The 24987-nt window shown below is 32.7% G+C and overlaps 1 protein-coding gene across 3 annotated transcripts in view; it reads right to left on the reverse strand.

Annotated features, from left to right (window-relative positions):
- MICAL-like (protein) overlaps positions 1-24987 on the reverse strand; it is a 41851-nt gene that overhangs the window by 9554 nt on the left and 7310 nt on the right. Inside the window, exons 1-2 of one of the 3 annotated variants that reach the window (XM_089854436.1) lie at positions 6711-6841; positions 3421-3821 (exon numbers count right to left, since the gene is read on the reverse strand). In XM_089854436.1, the coding sequence (XP_089710562.1) occupies positions 3421-3572 (152 nt within the window). In that variant the 5' untranslated portion in view covers positions 3573-3821; positions 6711-6841. Of the gene's footprint in view, positions 1-3420; positions 3822-6617; positions 6842-24987 lie in introns of those variants that run through there. The other 2 variants (XM_089854434.1, XM_089854435.1) reach the window with 2 other exon arrangements.

Raw genomic sequence — 24987 nt, forward strand, 5'->3', positions numbered from 1 at the left:
GCCTATTTCGAAGGGGTTTTTAAAGTATTCTAAGCCTATTTAGAAGGTTTTTAAAGTATTCTAAGCCTATTTCGAAGATTTTTAAAGTATTCTAAGCCTATTTCGAAGATTTTTAAAGTATTCCAAGCCTTTTTAGAAGATTTTTAAAGTATTCCAAGCCTTTTTAGAAGATTTTTAAAGTATTCCAAGCCTTTTTAGAAGATTTTTAAAGTATTCCAAGCCTTTTTAGAAGATTTTTAAAGTATTCCAAGCCTTTTTAGAAGATTTTTAAAGTATTCCAAGCCTTTTTAGAAGATTTTTAAAGTATTCCAAGCCTTTTTAGAAGATTTTTAAAGTATTCCAAGCCTTTTTAGAAGATTTTTAAAGTATTCCAAGCCTTTTTAGAAGATTTTTAAAGTATTCCAAGCCTTTTTAGAAGATTTTTAAAGTATTCCAAGCCTTTTTAGAAGATTTTTAAAGTATTCCAAGCCTTTTTAGAAGATTTTTAAAGTACAAAACATTCCAAAACTAACTAAAAATATTAAAAAAAAATTAGAATTTTCCTTAAATTCAAAGTAACAAAAAACCTAATCTACCTCAATTAAAATTAATTAAACATTTTCAAACCCAATCCACAAATTACAAAAACTGATTCGTAACAAAAGTCTAAATTAAACCACGCTGTTCCAACCACCCTTTAGAACGAGACGGTTACCATAACCTCGAAACTAAATAAATCCGAACAAAATAAAAAACATTTTTTTCCTTATTGAGTATAGATGCAAATTTTTCTTATTTCTCTGTGTTTAAAACTAAGCTCATTGCGCTCTAAGCCAGAGGGGGTTTCTCTTGAGGTTTCGTAAAATAATTCGAACAGTCCGTATGTATTTCTAAAGATAGTAACTAAGAATTAAAAAAACCACTGTTAAAAAAGTTCGAGAACTAGGCCTAGAATAAAATATCCTCAATGCTTTAAATTTTTTTCTTACAATAAGTAAAATTATCCTCACAATGCATATTATATACAGGGTGTTTATGATAAAGCAAAGAACACTGCCCCTTAAATTAATCTATGGCATTCAGACTTAAGAGAAACACCCTGTACATATATTTTCAATTTTTAATTTTAAATTACTACGAACTAAAAACGTCAAATAATTATATAATAATTTCTGTTTTTATCTAAACATAATTTATTACTCGGGGAATTTTAGTTCACCGAGTCATAGCGGTTGGTTATATTGGACAACAAAACAGGATATAGGCTGCCTTAAGACAAACGTAAACAACTATATAGTCCTTTAGCGTCTTAGCACTAAGAAATGACCGAAAATTAATATTAAACATAAATAAAAACCGGTTTTTTCAAAATAAAAAAAATCCCTAAAATAACGTATATATCTTACCTAAATAATTATATATTAAAACTAAAATTAAAAAAAATTTATTTATTAAAACTAGCCTAACAATTATATGTTTGTTGTAATAATTATTTATTCATTTTTTTATTTATTAATTTGGCCATAAAATTGTTATTGTTCGAATTTTCTTAGATGGAATTAAGGCTCTAAGTTGAAAGTTTAATTACCGAATTGTGTTTAAAATTAATTAAACTGGCTTGTGTTTCATTAGAATTAAATTAATTTGGCCTTGGTAATAAGTTAATTAAATTAATTTAATTATATATAAGTACTTTTATTATGGTTTCGTTTAGGGTTAAGCTTAAAAGTGTTTATTAACTAAATAACCTTTGAACTTAATTACTTTTGAAAAAAGCTACGGATCTCAAAACGAAAAATAAGTAACCAGTTGGTTAATCGATCGGACCGGCTTTAATCTAAACACTAAATCTATTAGAAGAAAAAATCGTAAAAAATTCAATCAACTATATAGCTTTCTTGATTTAAAAAAAAAATTAGAAAATTGAACTTAAAGGGTATGGGAATTTACAATTTCATATCATATTTTAGCACGAAAGTGGTATTATATTACACTTTCAAGTCTCTACTTTCAAAATATAAAGTTTTTAATATAATCACAAGTAGAATAATCTTATGTTAGATTATTCACCTTGTGATATAATTGAACCAAAGTTTCTATTTTTAAAATCCATTGGAAAATCACGAAAACTCAGCTTCGATATATAAATTATTTTGTCTTGTCAGCTTGTTCGGTTGGTTTATGACATCACACGGGCAAACCTATACAAGGGAGAGCGAGCGCGAGCCATACCCGTCTCGTGCTCTGTCTATGCTTTGATAGCGGAGAGAGTGGCACCATCTCGCGTGCGTGACGTCAAAAACAAGAAAACGTTGTAGCCTTTCTTAAAGACTTTTAAAAAGTGGATTTTAAATAATTTCATATGAAGCATTTTCAAATGCATATTGCCAAATAACTAGAAATCGGAGAATTAAAAGCTTGATATTTCTGAATTCACAGTAATTAATTCTATCTTTTGCTATATAAATCAGAGGTTTTTCAAACGAAGCTTCTCATACCCTTTAAATCTTAATCCGGTGCCGTCTCGGTTTATATATTGAGAGATAAACGGGAAAACATTTCTAGGGCAACAACAGTCACGTGATTGGTTTGGTTGTCTCCAAAAGACCCATTACATAAGTTTGGGGGTGAATTAGAGTCTGGTTGGTGTGTTGAGCTGCACCACCTTGGGTTGTTTTCTTACGACAGAAGGGACATTGATATGACGGTATTTGGATGCAACAAAGACGTGTAAATTAATTAAGATATGGCTTTAATTAACAAGGACTTCTGCATGGTAACTTTGAAACCCTTTGTTGTCCTCTAGACATACCGTCCCATCAATGTTGGGTCCTAACCCTAACTTAAGCTGACAATACCTTTGAATACACCAATTTCCTGAGTAATCTAAGACTTTTGCAAGTTGTTAACCAACAACCCTTGCAAACCTTGGATCCCTACCAAGCCTACAATAGAGCTGAGCTATCTCCAATTGTGACTTCAGTGTCTAGGTAAAACGTAATGGGCTTAGCTCTGACCTGCAGTGGGAAACCATGTTTGGCACCACTTTGGTTAATCTATGGGGCAAATATCATGGGTGACGTCACACTAAGGCTTCTGAGATAGAGTGGTACTAAGAGGGAGGAGCTACGGAGCGGATGTCACTATTGGTTTATAATCTAAATATAGACCTAAGCTAACGTGACGACTTCAATCCAATATGGATGGTCGCCAAACCCGAGGTAATAGATCAGATAGGAGGGTGTCGCGTCATGAGAGGGTTCGTAGTAGCAGACTAAACCACCCCATTACCTCTAAAGGACATCTTAAAACAACCCCAGTTAAAAAAGGGGTGAAACTGGATCAGTAATTCAAATAAGAAATAAAATTAAAAATTAAATCAAGTCGATTAAAAAAAAATGTAGAGATAAGATATAAAAAAAAACTATTATAAATTCTTACACTAAGTCAGGTCTGAAGTGATGTATAATAGCGCAGAATGCTAAACCATCCTTCCAGGACATGGACATGTCAGTAACTCGTACATTCTTGTAGCCTTCGGTAACTTTTCGGCACCAAGCCTGAAGGGCTTTCAATCCTCTTTTCTCACCCATTACGTATGATCAGGTACCCCTTGAGACTAGTAGGTCCTTACTTCTTTCTTCAGTTCTTCACCTTAGTACTTAGTACACTTTCTTGAGAGAGTGTAATTGTACTTGGTAATTATTACTAATTATTTTCGATGTCGCCAGCTAGCTGCTAGACTATGGATGATGATGATATGTCGTCGCGTCACTTTGAAAAAAAGATCGCTTGTGGCTAGTTCAGATTATTATTCGTTATTACGTCCATTGTACTTGCATCTGTTTTGGAAAAGAAAAAATAGAAAAAGAATATTTTTGAGTTATATTTTATAGATGGAATTAAATGTGTATTTATATTACATGACAAGTTAATTTTTTTCTAAATTTATATTTTTAGAGTTAATTTTGACTCAACAGCACGTTTTTATAAGTCGAAAAGCATGTTTTTCGAAGTCAAAATTCAATATCGACTTTAAAGCACGATTTCAAAGTCCATATCGACTTTAAAGCACGTTTTCGAAGTTAATCTCAAATAAAGCACATTTTCGACATTAACCTCTCAAATAAAGCACATTTTCGACATTAACCTCTCAAATAAAGCACATTTTCGACATTAACCTCTCAAATAAAGCACATTTTCTACATTAACCTCTCAAATAAAGCACATTTTCTACATTAACCTCTCAAATAAAGCACATTTTCGACATTAACCTCTCAAATAAAGCACATTTTCGACATTAACCTCTCGAATAAAGCACATTTTCGACATTAACCTCTCAAATAAAGCACATTTTCGACATTAAACCCTCGAATAAAGCATATTTTCGACATTAACCTCTCAAATAAATCATATTTTCAACACTAAACTCTCAAATAAACCATATTTTCAACACTAAACTCTCAAATAAACCATATTTTTAACACTAAATTCTGAAATAAACCTTATTTTCCACATAAAAATCGAATAAAACCCATATACTCCAAGTGAACTCCAATTAAAAAAAAAAATAAAAACCATATTTTCGACGCAGCCAATATATATTTTTTTGAAGAGGCACCCTTAAATAAAAAACCAAACCAACCCCGACAAAACTAGAAACGTAAAAAAAAGCAATGACCTTAAATTTTAAAACAACCGTACCACATATAGGTAATTACTGGTTCCCAAACCAACCAAACGTAACCAAATCAATCCAAAGTCCCAAGCCAAGACTATACCACCACCAACTTTAAACAAACACTCAACTCATACTGTATAAAACAACTCCCAAAGGTCATAAAACCCTCAGAAAAAAACCTCTAAAAATAAGTCATAAAACACCAGAAAAAGAAGCTAGTGAACCCAACATGGCATAACAACAATAGACGATCAAAACCAACGATAGCCATCCATAAGTTTATAAGTGATATGTTCCGTTCCATAAGTATGAATGGCACTACCAATGCAAGTTCGTAATGCAACTGAGATGGACTTACAGTATACTCGAGATAACTAGTTCGAGAAGGAGAACGACGGAATTAAGCGAGTCAATTGAAGTCCTACCCTACACTCGGTGCAGGTGGTTAATTAATTTTGCAGCTAGGACCAAGTTCCATCTAGGTCCTATTTAGTCTGAACTTACTAAGTTACCCAAATTTGACAACAGCGTCCCACTCACCAGGCGTACGTCGCTTTACCCTGAATCTATGACCTCCCTACTTCAATCACTTCAAAATTACAAGCTCTAGTTTCTAAGTTACCAGAATTTACAAACTTATACGGATGGAACATATCTTATAAACTTATGGTATAGCTAATAGAGCCTAGCCAAGTAATAATAGCAAACTAGCATTTCCTGTTAAGACACAAGTCATTATATTATTACAAAAATCAATTAGGCATGCAAGGGCACCACTCATAATGACATTACGAAATTATATATACTTATATAGCAGAAAGCTGGCAATGAACTACGATTTTTTTTCGTAATTTATTTTTATACTATAACAGTAGTTTCCCCCTATTTAGGATTATTTGAAACTTTAAAATAATATTTTATAAAGAAGTAAAGATTCGTGTTAACAATTATAAATATTTAAATTGCGCTTCTATCGCATTCGCATATTAATATTAACTAATATTGTAGGGGGGAGACTACTAAATTATAGTATGAAAATACCACATTTTTACCGATTAAAATATACTCTATACTCTAATATAGGGGTTTTACTTCAAAATATTTAATAATTAGCTTTTCGCCTACACGTTGAACTTGACTGAAATAAACTCGCTAAAAGTTCTTGGTTACGAGATCACGAGGGTTTTTATATTATTTACATCCTGAAGCTACGTTTTGAAAACAACTAGTTTTTCTTTTTGCCTTTTTGGACCCGGTTTTTGGAACATAGCCATTTTAAAGTAAAATATTTACAACCAATAATTAATTTCTCATAATTTTAGTTTAATTGTAATTTAAATTTAAAACTTGAATTGAAATATATTTCAGAATATTATTTGAAGATTTTTCCATTATATATCGTTTAAAATAAGGTCTAATTTTTGTCTACTACTATTTAAACAAATTAAACCTATATTTTGCACTAATTTCAAAGTATAACTACACCTTGAATTCGTTTTCAAATTTGAATTCTAAAATCCTCACGAAATAAACATTTTTCCTAAATATCGTTTTAAAATAACGTCTAATTTTGGTCTACTAATATAAATAAATTTAACCGAAATATTGCGTTAATCTCAAAGCACAAGTACACTTAATATAATTAAAACTAATTAAATTAAATTAAACCGGAAAAAACACCAGAAATTAAGTAATTTTCACCAAATTAAAAAAAGCCATGAACCTTAACAATTAACCGCTTAAAATTGATTAAAAATTCATAAATGCCAAAAAATATCCGGTTCAATAGTTCGAACACTAACTAATGTCAAATTAAATCTGTTCACTTTTCCGTAACCAAAAAACCAAGAAGGAAATTAACACTTTTAGTTTAAAATAACTAAAGAAATTAATCCTGAATCAAATTAAAATAAAAACCAAATAATTAAAAGACAAAAAAGATTCATTTCAAACCAACCAAGTAATCCGTATATATTAAAACACATAACAAATAATCCAATATTTTTCCAAAACGTTGGGACGGACCAAAGGAGCAAAAATGACGTACAACCTTTAACTATGGAACTCAAACGTAAACTGAGGACTGGTAACTGAACCACAGTCTGGATTCTAGCTAGAAAATGAATTCCTGATCTGATCTCGTGCAGTCGAAAAACACGTTCTCAAGTCGGGCAGGCGCGAGAGAGGCTGCATGAGAGCACGTGGGGGGATGGGATATAAATTTCACTCCCCCCTAACTAAATAAAGCCGTATTGGCAGATTTCCGCCTTTGTGTGAGTTAGGTTCTAAGTGAGATTATGTATTCTGCCATTTATAGGTAGGTCTTTTTGTTTGGGATTAACACAGTCGGTTTAAAAATATAAAAATATTATTTTAAAGGTTTTGTGATATCTTCCAAAATAATTTTAATTTTTAATATTTTTAATAAGTGTAATATTATATTATTATAAAGTTTGCGATGTCCTGGTTGATTTTATTACCATAAGTTGGACTATAATATGAAGGTTTTGCTTGTGTGCAAGTGTCAGTATTATATAAATTATTGGTCAATAGAAAAAGGTATCTATGTCTAAAATTATCCCAACTCTTTTGTAATATATATTAATGGATAAACTTAGTTGGACTAACAAACACCAATTAAAGGGTCAAAGGTGAAAAGGAAAATCAAGTGATTTGTTATTTTAATCGATTCTTCTACTAATTATAAGACCAATCTAATTTAATCTGCGTAGTGAAACACACAGGAAATCATTTAAAAATTCAAATTAGTTTTATGGAAATTCATAATTTCATGGATAATTTTAAATTTGCACTTCCGAGAAAATCGCTCAGCGTAACGCCCCTGACTTCTTGTTATGGCAAAATTTACACTTCACAGCCCCTTTAAAAATATATAATTTATTCATATAATAATATTATAAGAATATTACCGTGGATTGTAATCTGTAACCTAATTTGCATATCTTTATATATATATATACATATATTTCTAATTTTTGACAGAAACCAACTGGTTACAAATAAATTATACAATTTTTTATAGATAAGAGGAGAATGCACTCTAAAACTTATTTGCAATTTCGTTTATTTTTTTATATAATAATAATAAATTTAAGCTTGGAAATTTATTTATTATTTTTTTGATTAATTGCAAAAAGGTTTTACGACACTCTTATTAAGAATGACGCATTAACACTTAATGTTAAGCCTCATAAGAAAAAAGTAGTTCGTTCTTATCAACTACCAGTCCACCATATGTGAAACCATAAGTTTATAAGATAAGTATGACACTACCAATACAAGTTCGTAATGCTACTGAGATGGACTAACAGTTCTCGAGATAACTATAGTTCGAGAAGGAGAACGACAATTAAGCGAGTCAATTGAAGTCCTATTTACTACACTCGGTGCAGGTGGTTAATTAATTTTGCATGCAGGACCAAGTTCCATCTAGGTCCTATTTAGTCTGTACTTACTAAGCCCAAATTTGACAGCAGCGCCTCACTCACCAGGCGTATGTCGCTTTACCCTGAATCTATGACCTCCCTACTTCAACGACTTCAAAATTACAAGCTCCAGTTTCTAAGTTACCAGAGATTAACAAACTTATGGAACGGAACATATCTTATAAACTTATGTTTGGAAACTGCATTAAGAAAATTGATTTACGTTTGACATATTTGGTGTCAAATTTTTTTATTATTATTATTTCAAAATATAAACACTAGGCATAGAACTCGAGAGATTCAAAATTGACAAATGCCATATAACTTTTGTATTTTGGATTTCTCAATATAACCTTAGCCTTGATAAAAATTGAGGCGCTCTCCTTTCTTTCCTTACTTGGTAATATTTATTAAGTTTCAAGGAAATTGAATCTTGGGAAATATTTATTATTACAGTGCTGGCTTTATATGGCGAGATTAAAAAGATGACATTGTATTTCATACAGTATACCATCTCCCGCCCGCGGGCCGCCATTTGCAAAAAGTGCAATTAAATTCAAAAACACGTGCACAGATTCGTTAATTTCAAAGGGAGCATGCGCAAATACCGAATTTTCTATTGGCCACGCCCATAATGGTCATCCACATAGACAGGGCATCTACATAATAAATGCCCATTGATCCTGACGCATTTGTTAATTATGTGACATTAAATACCGTATTTTTCATTGGCCACGCCCATAATGGTCATCCACATGGACCTATGTACATAATAATAAAAACCCATTGATCCTGACGCATTTGTTAATCACGTGACATATTTACATAATGTACAACTCCTTGTATTGTTAAAAGAAAGGATGATATCAGTGTTTTATAAAATTTAAATAATAATAACAATAGTATCTGGTCCTTCAGCCATCTCACTTTGTCAATTCACTAATAATATCTCTTATAACATTGAAAAAAATTTAAATATCTGGCCCTTCAACCATTCCGGTTTGTCAATATAATATTGAAAAAAACATTTAAATATCTGGTCCTTCAACCACTTCATTTTGTCAATTCACTTATCTCCTAGGCCTAGGCTACTTTATTATTAAATTATTTTAAATTTCACGTGAGAAACTTAAAAGTTTAACTCGAAAATAAAAATAATATCTGGTCCATCAGTGAACAATTCTCGTGTGAAAATTGGAATAAATTTAAACCCGCAACGTCAATATATTTAAAAAAAATAATAAAAATAAATAAATAAATAAATAAATAAAAACCGTCCTAGAAAATAAAATATTCAACCGAAATTCAATAATTTTTTTTTCTTTTCTTTTTTTCTTAAATAATAAAATTTATAAGAAAAAATTCCAACAAAGGAATTTGGCGCAAAATAAATAGAATGGAAAGAGTTAAATACGAATAATAAATATTACAATAAAAAAGAAAAGAAAATAATGAATTCACTTTGAAAAAGAAATTTTTGGGCGTAAAATTCATTCATTCATAAAAATATTTTCACTATAAGGTACAGTTAACAAATAAAATTAATACCGGCAGTTTATTATCTTGTAGATAAATACCTTATTTTTTATTTCTTTTTAACAAGAGGCAGGTTGCAATAAATATCTTAAATTCAAAAGGCGCGAAACATTGGTGGTGCGTAGTTTTATCAGATAAAAAGACAATTTCGCAACTTTTTCTATTCATTTCCTGTTGATAAATCTTACAGTTTTTATTGGCAGTTCTTAAAAGGTTTTATTTTTATTATGGAATTAAAAGTTACTATGGTTTAATTAAGATCATTGTAAATGTGTTTAAAATCATTTCCAAGAAGGGACCAATAAAATTAATTCTTTTAAATGCAATGATTTGCAAATTAAGTAAATAATAAAACCAAATCAGTTAAAAAAAATTATATTTTTGGGGTCAGGTCAAAGGTTAAACTGTTTCTAAGGCTTTTTTCCCATCAATGCCTTGTCCGATTTTGATAACTCCAATTTTAAATCAAAGACATTTAAAAGGTCTATCTAGTGACAAAGACCGATCTTTAAAAATGTCATCCGTGACCCGATATAATAGAGGTCAAAGGTCACAAACTTTATAACGCTTTTCTCACCAATGCCTTGCCCGATTTCAATAACTCCAATTTCAAATTAAAGACATTTGAAAGGCCTATCTAGTGAACATAACCGATTTTCAAAAATGTCCTCCTTGACCAGACATATTAGAGGTCAAAGGTCACAATGTCTACTTAGTACGAACGAACCTCTGTTGGTAGAAATCGAGGTTGAATTGCACTCACAATTTCACAAATGACTGGCTGGCAACACTTGTCTCTATCTATGGTGGGGCCATTTTATAGCCCACCTGAACAAGCGTACCCTCCACCTTAGGATTACGTTTTTATGATTTTTATCAGGGCCCAGATACTTTGAAGTAAAAAAAAAAATCTTATGGAGGAAGATTTGAACTAAACTCGCTCGCTATTCAAAGTTTCCGACAACTTACCCTCGTAAAAAGAAAACCAAAAGAAAAAAAAGATCCCAGGAGTTTTGGTTTACGGTTTGGGTTTTGTGCCATTCTCAAATTTTTAACCCCGACTATAACCCCACTCCCCGCGTTTCATGTGTGTACATTGCCAGTCAGCTTTTGCTCAAGCTAGTGATAACCACAAATATTCCTAGAGGTGCCTACGTTTATGTGCAGACAAGGAGATTATAATAATCAGGAATATATATAAATAATTCTTCCTGGAATGTTCTTTAGCCCTAGTGGCAGGTAACGTTACGTGACGTTGCACGACGTAGTACTGCCAAGTCCCTATTGATACCACTAACACGAAACAACCAATGAGTCTTTGCAAGAAGCGGTGCCCCAATCATTTCCTGGACATTATCAAGGCCTCGCACAAGAGGACAGTGAGTAAGTCAGTCACACCGGGATCCTACACCGAGGGCCATCGTAAACAACTCCAAAGTTCCGAACTCGCCCCGACTGGTCTGGGCTAGCAACAAAACCGTGGGAGTGTGGGAAACAGACTACGCTATTCCCCAACAATGGCACCGCGAAAACGTTGTAAAAATCGTTTTGAATGGGAGGCCCAAAATGGGACGGAGTTTGCCAAACCAACCCCAACACCATCCATAAGTTTATAAGATATGTTTTCCATCCATAAGTTTGTTAATCTCTGGTAACTTAGAAACTGGAGCTTGTAATTTTGAAGTGATTGAAGTAGGTAGCTGGTCCTAGATTCAGGGTAAAGCGACATACGCCTGGTGAGTAGGGCGCTGCTGTCAAATTTGGGTAACTTAGTAAGTTCAGACTAAATAGGACCTAGATGGAACTTGGTCCTAGCTGCAAAATTAATTAACCACCACCACCGAGTGTAGTTAGGACTTCAATTGACTCGCTTAATTCCGTCGTTCTCCTTATCGAACTAGTTATCTCGAGTACTGTAAGTCCATCTCTCAGTAGCATTACGAACTTGTATTGGTTATGCCATTCATACTTATGGAAGGGAACATATCACTTATAAACTTATTCCCCAACCCATGGTTGAACTCGGAATTAACCTGACGGGGGCATTTTTAAACACACCGAGAGAGACACACCGACCCGACGATGGATTGAAGCCATACATACATACATACACACCAGGGTGTCTGGGACAGAATGGTTCTGGCTTCCTTGGAAATGAAGCCAAGTGAAACTGCACCACTTCTGTAGTACTGGTATCTTTACCCATACAGGGTGGGTGGGTGCATTGAGGGAAGCTTCAGAAGACACCATGGGTGTCCTTTTACACTTTGAGTAGGGGTGCTTAAGTCTTGGAGGAGCTAGGTAGGCGAGGGAGTGGTGGTGTTGTAGAAATGTAATATTGGGCCTTGTTGTGCATGCTTCAATTAAAAACGGCCCTACCCTTTACTTCGATTCCAAAACTACTTACATAAGTATGTTACCAAGTAAAATTAGTAATACTAGTTCCAGAAAAAAAAACCAGCTTTCTTAGACTTAGGGCCATATCTAACAAACCTACATTTACAGATTAAATAGAAAAAAAAAATTCAAAAAAAAAAAAAAAATCGAAAAAAAAAGGAACCAGATCTGGGTTTGATTTAATACTGCAGCAGGGATTGCATCTTAGATTCTACTAATTGAAATTGTGTGCAAATTAACTCTCGAATATCGGTTTCCTTTGGGGCTAACTTCAAAAGGTTACGGGGTGATCAAATTTAGGACCAGTTTGAAAATTGGGATTATATATTAATATTTATAAATTAATCATTCGACTTTTTTAAAAAAAAAAAATTAGGTTGAGTATCGGAAATTGTATTTGAAAATTTTAACAAGGTATTTTGATTTTTTTTTAAAAAAATTATACATTTAATTTTAAATGGACAAGTGGGGCTATAGTATAAAGTCATAGTTGACAAATTGGGCTGTGGTATTAAATAAAAATCTATTAATTTAAATAGACATGTTGTGCTATATCAATTATCAATAGATAGTTGACGAGAATATCAAAGTTCACAATGTTTATAACATGAACGCACATAAATTAAAACTAATGAAGTATAATAAATAATTCTAAAGTGTATATTTTTACAATTAAAAACTTACTAAATAAAAACTTAGTAAATTAATTAATTTCTTTAAATTTTGATACTTATTTAGTCAATTTATTCAAAACTTTATAATTTTATAAAGAAGACAAGTAATTTTAAGACGTAGTTTATCTCCTTAAAACGGAAGCAGTAATAAATATATTATAAATAATATATTTAAAGTTAAAAACATATTTATAAAGACGAGTTCAAATCCCAAAACATCCTAGTTAATTATTTCAAAACTCAAAAAAAAAAAAAAAATTACATGAACAAGTTTATATTCAATAATAATAATAATATCAATATCTTGACCTTATTTCGGAGGTGTAAAGATACAAACATAACACAAACATTTCTAAATAAAGTAGATCGCCTTTTATGGAAGGCATCTTTCTTCAAAAAATAAATAGCAACCGCGAAGAAGCGTGTGCTGTATAACACCAACCAATAAATATTTCTTTATATTGCAAATTATGTTGGGTTGACCTTATTCGGCGTCGACCCCTAAAAAAATATACTTAAGTGTTGATACGTCTTTTTTGTTAAAGGCAAATGATAATACATACATAATCCGATATAAAAGAAAATAAATACAAGGCTATAGAAACACAACCTTCATTGGAACAAATAATATATACTTTATCATTTTCGACGCCGCCATTTAAAATGACCCCATAATATTATATTTTGGTATTAGAACCCATAATTAATCTAGCCTGTATGTAGGAATACATATACACCTAATAGGAATTATTTCGTCCCGTGTTAATTTTTATGCTGGGTTTTGTGGGTATACCGGGCTTGAGAACTTACTATCCCCCGTGACCCGTCACGCCATCCTGATAATTCAGATGGCGTTTTTCTAACTGTAATTTTATTGGTTGGTAGAAAGGCCAGTTCCTAGGCGCGCAGGCGCAAGGTGCAACAGGCTGCGAGATATATTATAAATTCGTTTTGGGTAAAATTCGCTTATACATAAATAAAGCCCGCCTAGATACGTTGAGAAATTAAAATTGTGGATACACAATGATTCATTCCTAGTAGCTGTATGTATTCTTTATCTATCTAATAGGAATTGAGTTCTGTGGGGTGAAAATGATATACACTTAATATCCTTGTAATCCTTTTCATTTTTTGGTTGAAATTTTATCCACCCAAAAAATTATTAAGTTGCTTAATCTTCTAATATGCGGTCATTAATGGAGCTCAAAATCGAATTAACAAAAAAAGAGTAAATGTTTTTATGAAATTTCAAAAAATAAAAAAATTGAAAATAAAAAGAAAAAAAAAATAGAAAATTAAACTGATATTTTCAGGTCGTCTGTGTTTTACGTGTTCTTAAATTAACAATGCTATAACATCAAACACATGTTGTGATTATTTGATCCCTAAATTTTATTATATAGAGTGCTATGTATCATGAATTAGGCTTAGCAAGCTTTTATATTGAATCTAGGCTTAGGAATTCTGCTGAACTGAATTTATAAATAAATAAATAATAAATAAAATCAAATTGACATTTTTGTCAAGGTAATCACTTTTGGTTGGCGATCATTAACAACAAGAACAGTGGACAAAAAACAAAACAAAAAAAAATATCATAATTCTTTTTAAATCACCGACACCGCGCTAGAAGAAAGGACCCCTAAAAATAAAAAGTAACTTTTTTTTGGTTATTTTCTTATTATATTTTAAAAACAATAAAATTCCTTTGTAGGCTTCTAAAAGAATAGAAACTTTCAGTGTCTTTGATATACAAAAGAGTGAAAATAATAATCTCTTTTTTTTTATTTTTAGTCTGGTTTTTTTTTCTTTTTTTTTTTAGAAAAAAAAAAACTTTCTAAATTTCAAAGACCATTATTACCGCAAAAATTGAGGATAAAAGTGTTGCCAAAAAGATCGCGCTAAAATAAAGGGGTCCCTGCCAAAATTTAAAGGAAAATTATTACCCGAATTGTTTCATAGAGTTAAGTTTTAATATTATATTTTCAAAGGGTTTGTGAAATTATTATTGTATAGTCGTAAATGTTAAAAATTTGTTCCCTGGTTAAATATTCTATTAAAAAAATTGCTACTATTGTATAGATAGTGTTCGGGCAAGTGTTGCCAGTCATTTGGAACACCCTGTACTGTACATAAGCATTAAAGTTTAATATTATAATTCGTGAATCATTTTCCTTTAAAATTAAAAGAGTTAAAATTAAAACTTAAAAATATTAAATTTTGAATGTAAAACCATGAGCCGCCCTGTAACAAGTTATATATAAATTTTTTTAAATAATTTTATTCAAGTTTCCTTATTATGCGTAAGGATTAAAACAGAATTAAGTTATTTTAAAACATTTTTCCCTATTAGACTGGCCCCTTGTTGGGTTATTTTTAACCCTTTAGTTAAGATTAAATTTTATTCTTTTAAACCATTTAATTACGTAATAAAAACCTTAGTAAATTAATTAATTTCCATGTACTTTTGATCCTACTAAGCCTAATTCCCTCTTACAAAAGCCCATCCAACTAAGCCTAATTCAAATACCTTCAATGCTAAGCCTAATTTACACTTAAAGGTCTCTTACGAAAAATCAAATTCAAACATTTTTACTGCCCAAGGCTTAAAGACGTAAAATTTCTTAAGCCTAATTATATAAGGTGGTTTGTTGGGCAACGCCAATTTTGGCGCAACTTTGATAAAATTAAATCCAATTACAATTTCACTTTTCTTTTCAAAAAAAAGTGTACAATCTTCAATCCAAATCAATCACGGTGTTATTAGCCCCTAATTGAAAAATAACCCTAAAAATCAACGACCTACAAAGCTATCCAATCAAAAGGCAGACTATTTTATAGGAGGGCCGAACATAACCGTGGGAAAAACGCAAAGAAAAAAAGCTACTTTTTAGTGCCCTTTGAAAATAAAAACTCCCCCTTCGCAAGAAAAATAAAAAAAAACCCTTGTCAATATATTTTAAAAAAGATTTTTAGTGCAGCAGGAATAACCATAGATATCAACAAAATATGTAGCTATCTATTTCCTTCTCTAACCATAAATTTATAAGTGATATGTTCCGTTCCATAAGTATGAATGGCACTATCAATACAAGTTCGTATCGTAATGCTACTGAGATGGACTTACAGTTCTCGAGATAACTAGTTCGAGAAGGAGAACGACGGAATTAAGCGAGACAATTGAAGTCCTAACTACACTCGGTGGTGGTGGTTAATTAATTTTGCAGCTAGGACCAAGTTCCATCTAGGTCCTATTTAGTCTGAACTTACTAAATAAGCCCAAATTTGACAGCAGCGCCCTACTCACCAGGCGTATGTCGCTTTACCCTGAATCTATGACCTCCCTACTTCATTCACTTCAAAATTACAAGCTCCAGTTTCTAAGTTACCAGAGATTAACAAACTTATGGATGGAACATATCTTATAAACTTATGATATTTAATAATACAGGGGGTGCTGGTAAATGAAATAATATTTATGGGATATTTATCCCATGATGCAATGCAAGTTCACATATTTCTAATATCCATGATAGGTACATTGTCAATAGCTTGGAAAATATTGATAAGATCTTTGGCTCTCTAGAGGTTTTTGGGGGGAATTGGGTAGGGGGGTAAATACACCTCTCCCCCATCAAGTAAAATTTCTTTGTACTCTGTTCTCTAAAATTCAAAGTTCCCAACTAGACTTGAAAAGAAACCGCAATGGTTCATGGGCGTAGCACTTACATTGGAAAAACATGCCTTGGCTAGCCTATTCACACGCTTCACGCTTAATTTGATACAATACACGCTATTTAAATAACAACGTTCACTTTCACTGTTGACTAAGGAGTGGAGTTTTAAATCATTGGATTTAGACCGATTTTGTAAAATGATTTATTATCAGCTTTATTTTTTTTGGTTACTTTGCTTCTTAAAACCGATCACAATGGGTTGGTTTTGGGGGGAGGTTTACCTGCTTATGGGGTAGCCTCTTTTTTGGTGGCGGTTCTCTATTGGTCTGTCAAGATACAGATTGTGAGAATTGATAGGGTCATACAGTGGAGAGATTTCCTTCCTGTGTTGTTAAAGGTTTCTGCGAGATTCTTTTGATACGTTTTCAATGAAAATAACAAAATTTCTTCTCAAATGTTTTGTGTAGATATATAGTATCGAATTATCCACGAAAATAATATTTTCTCGAATTATCCACGAAAATAAGCGCATTTTCTCGAATTATCCACGAAAATAAGCGCATTTTCTCAAATTATCCACGAAAATTAGCGTATTTTCTCAAATTATCCACGAAAATAAGCGCATTTTCTCAAATTATCCACGAAAATAAACGCATTTTCTCAAATTATCCACGAAAATAAGCGCATTTTCTCAAATTATCCACGAAAATAAGCGCATTTTCTCAAATTATCCACGAAAATAAGCGCATTTTCTCAAAAACCCCATGAAAATAAGCGCATTTTCTCAAAAACCCCATGAAAATAACAATATTTTCTCAAAACCCCATGAAAATAAGCGCATTTTCTCAAAACCCCATGAAAATAGTGACACTTCAAGCAATCCTTAACGTTGCAACTTGTTTATAGAAAAAACACACCCTTATTTCACTCGTCAGGGTAGATAAAAAGCATAGAAAACTTTAAAAATAAAAAGAACTTTCAAACTACAACATAATACCACCATAAAGAAAACCAGTTAACTCAATGGAGATTACGGTTTAACTTAATATTGAATATAATTCTTTAAAGGCAAAGTAACACGAAACGAAACCCTCATTGAACCCCAACTACAGTAATACCACAATAATATATTAAAATCATTCCACCAATCCTTTAAAAAACAAAACTAAAATAACCCCCTCCCCTTGTCAAACGAGTTCTTCGTTAAATTTGAAATTTAAAAAAAAATTCACAAATATCAATCCCATGTCATGATCGACCTATAAAAACTTAAAATACTAATTTTTGAAATTAATATAACTTGGAACTTAAAATTAATAAAGTTTACGTGACCCTTATTTATTTATTTATTTAAATTTAATATTCTGGGCATTTAAATTTAAATATTCCAAGAATATTTATTTATTTTTTAATTTAGGATTTTGGTCACGAAATTAACTTTTAAAAGGTATTTATTACGACCGAGTTTTAAAAGTTTTTCAGGGTAATTGCCATCACGAACTAAGTATTGTATTCAGTGTTCTTTTACCTTAATAATAATACCTGATAAATTTATGTTTTTTCAAAAAGAAAGAGAAAGGCCCGCTTAAATTCTACCTGATTAAAAACAGAAGATAAGTTTGTTTTATCACGAATTATCGGTCTATGGATTTACAACCTTGGCTTTTGACATTAGAATTAAGGATTACTTATCCCAGTTTGGAGGTAAAATGTGGGGATAGTAGTTTCCTACTACAAGATAGTAGCATAAGTAATAAGATAAGTTTATAAGATATGTTCCATCCATAAGTTTGTTAATCTCTGGTAACTTAGAAACTGGAGCTTGTAATTTTGAAGTGATTGAATGAGGGAGATCATAGATTCAGGGTAAAGCGACATACGCCTGGTGAGTGGGGCGCTGCTGTCAAATATGGGCTTAGTAAGTTCAGACTAAATAGGACCTAGATGGAACTTGGTCCTGACTGCAAAATTAATTAACCACCACCAACCGAGTGTAGTTAGGACTTCAATTGACTCGCTTAATTGTCGTTCTCCTTCTCGAACTAGTTATCTCGAGTACTGTAAGTCTCTCAGTAGCATTACATTACGAACTTGTATATGTGGTGCCATTCATACTTATGGAAGGAACATATCTTATTATAAACTTATGGTGCTAGCTAATTATTCCATCAAATAAGATAATTGGCTGATAAAAAATATGTTGGGTATGCGACAATTACAGAATTTCTAATTAAAGAAGAGCTAATTTTAATTGGTGGGGAGGGTTCTTCGGAACGAAATTAAAGTGGTGGTGCTGCTGCAAATATGCCAAAAACGCAATTACTAATTCCGCTCTAATTAAAAATACGTGATATTGGCAAGAGAGAGATACAAGAATGGTCTTAATTGGGAACTAGATGAACTGGTGCGGTTTCGGGTTACACGTTTATCTTGTGTCGTGGTGTGTTATTAAGGTTTGATAACTTTAAAAATTAAATGTAGCATAACAATATTAATAACAGTAAACAATTTGTTGTTTTGAATTTTTTCGCGATGATGGACATTGAATCTCAACCTATTCTAGAGGTAAAAAAAATTTCTCAACCTATTCTAGAGGTAAAAAAAAATTTTCTCAACCTATTCTAGAGGTAAAAAAAAAATTCTCAACCTATTCTAGAGGTAAAAAAAAATTCTCAACCTATTCTAGAGGTAAAAAAATTCTCAACCTATTCTAGAGGTAAAAAAAATTCCTCAACCTATTCTAAAGGTAAAAAAAATTCCTCAACCTATTCTAAAGGTAAAAAAAAATCCTCAACCTATTCTAAAGGTAAAAAAAATTTCTCAACCTATTCTAAAGGTAAAAAAAATTTCTCAACCTATTCTAAAGGTAAAAAAATTTCTCAACCTATTCTAAAGGTAAAAAAATATTCTCAACCTATTCTAAAGGTAAAAAAATATTCTCAACCTATTCTAAAGGTAAAAAAATATTCTCAACCTATTCTAAAGGTAAAAAAATATTCTCAACCTATTCTAAAGGTAAAAAATATTCTCAACCTATTCTAAAGGTAAAAAAATATTCTCAACCATTCTAAAGGTAAAAAAATATTCTCAACCTATTCTAAAGGTAAAAAAAATTCTCAACCTATTCTAGAGGTAAAAAAAATTCTCAACCTAAATTATGCAAAAATAAAAAATAGATAATTTTATTTCTTATTTTCAAGGGTTTCCCAAGAACGCCAGGTAGGTAGTAAGTATATTTCTGTGACCCTTTGTCAAATAATAGATTAAGAATTCTCAACGCCCTTAGGAAGGAAGACGCTTGCTTAACTTTTAGAACTTTCAGAACATCTTCATTTTTTTCTTCAAGAAAAAAAAGTTGTACTTGAATCGGGTAAAGAGGCTCCAGCATAAGAAAAACTCGTACTATATAGCTAAGTGTGTCAGTCCACCAATAATCTAACACATCGAGAAATGGCACTGAACGCAAAACTCCCCATAGAGTTTAATACACCCAAAGTCAAGATCCTGACATTACTCGAAATATTATTTTTTGTTTTGAGGGGCATTTATAGGGGTGCAAAAATATAAAATGCGGTAGGTCTTTTCCCAGAGAACGAGTGCCCGTTACAAGATTACACCCACTAAAAACACCGCCGCGCGTAACACCCATTTTACGCCATATTACGTCACAAGGTGATTGCTGGTGAATATGTTTTGATAACGAAAAACAAGATCTCGCGTAGTGAATTATTAACATTATATTTTGTTATTTTGCATAATTACTTATTGTTGTAACCCCAAGTATTGGGTATCATTGGAAGGGGTGAAATGGGGCTATAACATACGCAAAGGATTTCCCTGTATCCCTTATAGAACCCGAGATAAAAGGGGTCCTGTAAATAAGCTGCTATGGAGAGGGCGTCTATGAACATTTTGATTAATTACTCGGCCCCTGATTGTTGTAACCCCAAGTTTAAGGCATCGTTGGAAAGGGGGGAAATATGGCTATAACATACTCAAAGGACATCCCCGTATCTCTAGTAGAGCCTGAGTTATGAGCCTCCAAAGTTGGGTCTAATGCTATTCCTATGGAGGGGGGTATGTTTGTTTACGTTTTGCTTAATTACTCAGCCCCTGTTTACTCGATACCCAAGTTTTTAGTATGATTGGATGGGGGGCAAATAGGACTATAACATACTCAAAGGAAGTCCCGGTATCTCTAGTGGAACCAGAGTTATGAACCTCCAAAGTTGGGTCTAATGCTATTCCTATGGAGGGGGTATGTGTGTGAATATTTTGCTCAATTACTCGGCCCCTATTTACTCGACCCCCAAGTTTATATCACGGTTGTATGGGGGCAAATAGGACTATAACATACTCAAAGGACATCCCCGTATCTCTAGTAGAACCAGAGTTACAACACTCTAAAAATGGACATGTCATAAACCAACACATTTTAAATTGTTTCGAAGTTAATTTTCATATGAAAGAACTTGCAAAATAGCGCACCTTAATTTGTTTAGTCGAAAAATACCTTGACGTTACCCGTAAAGCCCCACCCAAAAAAATTAAGAAATATTACATTAAAATTAACCTTAGTTTTAAGTTTAATAAATTCCTAAACTCTCATTAATAAAGTAAACCATGCTTATATCTATGCCTAAATGACAATTTCGTTTTTTCTAAATGATCCATGAAATTACACTTAGGAAAGCGTTTATAAAGGTATCAACCGCAAATGATATCACAGATTTACGGTAAATTGAAACGTTATACATACATTTATATTTGTAAAGTGGTAATAGGCCCTAGTAATTCTTTTTCTTGAGTTCATAAAAACCTTATCGACATTTAGTCGCTTTAGTGATCAAGCATTCGACACAATTTCTTGCAAAAAGGAGCGAAATTGTCACATAAACTACGCCCCCTAGACATTAAAGACCACCACAAAAAAGGACCTCAAAACTCTAATGACTATATCCATTTAAAAGGTTATCATCTGAAGTCAGATAACCACAATTTCTCGGAGTTGAGACAAGTTGTTTCTGATAATTCTGACATAAATTAAATGCACTTCTAAGTATATGAATACACAGTCATATTTACACAGCTACTGGGAATAATTGTGTCCAAATATATCCCATGCTAATTTCTATAAATTCGGGTTTTGTGGGTATACCGGGCTTGAAACCTTATCAACGTCACGCCAAGGTCATAATTCTGATGGAGTCTTTCTAACTGCAATTTCATTGGTTGGAAGTAACGAGAGTTCCTAGGCACGCATGCGCAAGGTGCAGCGAGATAGATTATTAATTCGCCAGGTAAAAATTCGTCATACATGATTAGTCTAGCTAGCTCCTCCCATAAAATCCGCCTAGATACGTTGAGTAAAATGGTGGCTACACAATGATTCTTAGTAGCTGTATGCATTCCTGGTATAAGAAAGGGAATATAGCTATCTCTTGTAGGCCTAGCAAACAAAATCTTTATTTTCATTTATGAAGACATTGATCGGGCATAAAAATTGAGAAAGGTTATAAAGTTCAATCATATACACGAAATTTCCATTGTTAAAACTCTAATATATAATTAACCCTAAAGGTCTATCTTAAAGAAATAGTTAAGATATAATTCTTTCGATAGCGGCAAACCCCTCCGTGAAAAAATGTCTACCACGACAAACAAATCCGCCGTATCACAGCAACATAAATTCCAAAACATCATAAGTCTCTCCCTTCCTGACTAGGTTCTGAGAAGAAGTGATATCTAGTTTATTAGGGAGAAGGTATAAACTCGCCCCACATTTATAATCTAGCTTTATCTCCAGTCCAAAAGACGTAGCCTGTCCGGACTGTTAATCCCCGCCGCCTCTAAATTACTACCAGCCAGAATCTCATTGGTTCTTGAAAATTCGTGCACGTCAGCGCGAGGCGAATGAGTACGAAAATTACTTGTATTTCCCGACTGAGGAGAGTTGGCGAAATAGCAAGGTGGCCTCCTTTTACGTCCCCCCTTGTATTTTGAAAGGGGGACTGGCTGGGACTATGGCTCACTCGAATACTTAGGCATATTATACCTTCTCCCTAGTAATAAACTAGATATCCCTTCTTGGTTCAGACTGGAGACAAAGCTGCTATACTAGTTATGAATACATAAGGATAACGTAACGATACACTTAAAACAATTTAGCATTCAAATCTTATATTTAATTTTTTTTTCTTTTTTAAAAATGATACAAGGGGGTTAATTTCCATTTCCCGTGTCTTCCCATGATGCCTCAGAGGCACTTAAGGCCATTTTTCCGGAGCTCCTTCATCTCTCTATATTCTCAAATTGACCCCCCAGGCTGAAAAACGGACCAAGAAAAGGCAAAAACTTTGATAACAATTTTTTTCTTTTTGGTCTACGAAATATTCTCGCAAACTTCGCAATAGAGAGAGTACAATTTTTCCCATGAGAAATTTTACACTTTTTCTCACGTTTCTTTTCTTCACATTGTTTGACGCCGCGCCGTGCCGTGCATGACGCTACGTCAACCATCCATTAATTGATATTAATTAACTAGCTAATTAAGTAATTAATAAAATTTAATATGATATGGATGGATGTAGATTAGATCAAATTTCGAGGGGCCACTCAGTCAGGGTTCATACAACATTTGGAAAGCAAATTTCCCTTAGATTTCCAGGTTTTTCCCGTATATGGACGAAATGTTAACGAAGGAGGTGGGGGGAAATAGGACTATAACATACTCAGAGGGCATCCCCGTATCTCTAGTAGAACCAGAGTTATGAGCCTCCAAAGTATAGTGTAATTGTGTAATGTTAATCCTATGGAGGGGGTATGTTTACAAACACTTTCCTTAATTTCTCGGCCCCTGTTTGTCGTAGCCATAAGTTTTTAGTATGGTTGTATGGGGGACAAATTGCACTATAACATACTCAAAGTACATCCCCGTATCTCTAGTAGAACCAGAGTTATGAGCCTCCAAAATATAGTGTAATGTTAATCCTATGGAGGGAATGTTCACAAACATTTTGCTTAATTACTCGGACCCTGTTTGACGCAAATTTCCCTGATTTCCATGAATTTTCCTAAAAATTCGAAATTTCCCTGAATTTTCCCTGAGGTTTTGTCAACTACTTATTTCCCTGATTTTTCCAGGTTTGTATGAACCCTGTCAGTGTACGGATAAGTAGCCCCTTCAGTGGACACTACGTCATCTTGGGGGTCTGAACTGGAGATAAAGCTAGATTATAAATGTGCAGGCGAATTTATATAACCTTCTCCCTAATAAACTAGATATCACTTCTTGATATAACAACAACAACAGCCTATACCGCACCCCAAAGTGCAATAAACTACATTATTAAATTTGTTACGAAAAATTACGAAAGACCCCAATTAAATATAAATTCAACAAAAAACAGGACAGGCTAATATAAATAAAATTTGAATGTCAAGGTAATAACCTTAATTAGTTTTCTTTTCCTCGTTATATACTTTCAATAACAAAATTATTTTTGAATATATTAAAAATCTATTTAAGTGGTACAAGCATTTTTTTCTTTCTTTCTTTAATTAAAAATAAAGCCAGCAGAGGTTCGTTTGAAAATTTGCCGCTAATAGACAATACAGTATTGGAATAGAAAGAATGGGTATTTTACTACACTACCAAATGCATCAATTTTTCCCCCCTAAGTGGGTGCATAAGTTCATAAGGTATGTTCCGTTCCATAAGTTTGTTAATCTATGGTAACTTAGAAACTGGAGCTTGTAATTTTGAAGTCGTTGAAGTATGGAGGTCATAGATTCAGGGTAAAGCGACATACGCCTGGTGAGTGGGGCGCTGCTGTCAAATTTGGGTAACTTAGTAAGTTCAGACTAAATAGGACCTAGATGGAACTTGGTCCTAGCTGCAAAATTAATTAACCACCTGCACCGAGTGTAGTTAGGACTTCAATTGACTCGCTTAATTCCGTCGTTCTCCTTCTCGAACTAGTTATCTCGAGTACTGTAAGTCCATCTCAGTAGCATAACGAACTTGTAAATAGGTAGTGCCATTCATACTTATGGAACGGAACATATCACTTATACGTCAGCCATATTGGTGGGCATTCAACCCACAGGTATAGCCGTGAAAAGTACCTCAAAACCGTACGAAAGGTCTCTATTGGAGGGCTATTTTCTTTGACATCAACAAGAACACCTACCTATTTTGTTCGAAACGTTGTATATCACAACCCAAACCAGGAAACGACTTTTGTTGACTGGTTTTTCATATAAGAGGTATTTTCCTATTTTCATTATTTTCTTTTTAATGGTGTATTGGCACTTGCTGCCTTAAAGCATAGAGCTATCAATGAAGTGCTAATATTATCTGCCATCCATTAGTGGGTATTTATATTTATATTAAGGTCAACAAATGTATATAACTACCGTGCAGGTTGGTAGGTGGGTAGTTAACGTTTTCATGACCAGTTTGGTTGAACATTATTTTTATGTGTAATTTGTTTTTTATCTTGTACTACCTAAATGTTGTCTGTAATTTTCTTCACCGCTATAATATGCCTTTAAACGATATACTTAACTTTGAAAATAATTAATTTCTTGAAAGT

Source organism: Phalangium opilio, unplaced genomic scaffold (genome assembly GCF_054372755.1).
Source record: "Phalangium opilio isolate 3A_F unplaced genomic scaffold, DU_Popi_V2 ptg000209l_1, whole genome shotgun sequence".
NCBI lineage: Eukaryota > Metazoa > Arthropoda > Arachnida > Opiliones > Phalangiidae > Phalangium > Phalangium opilio.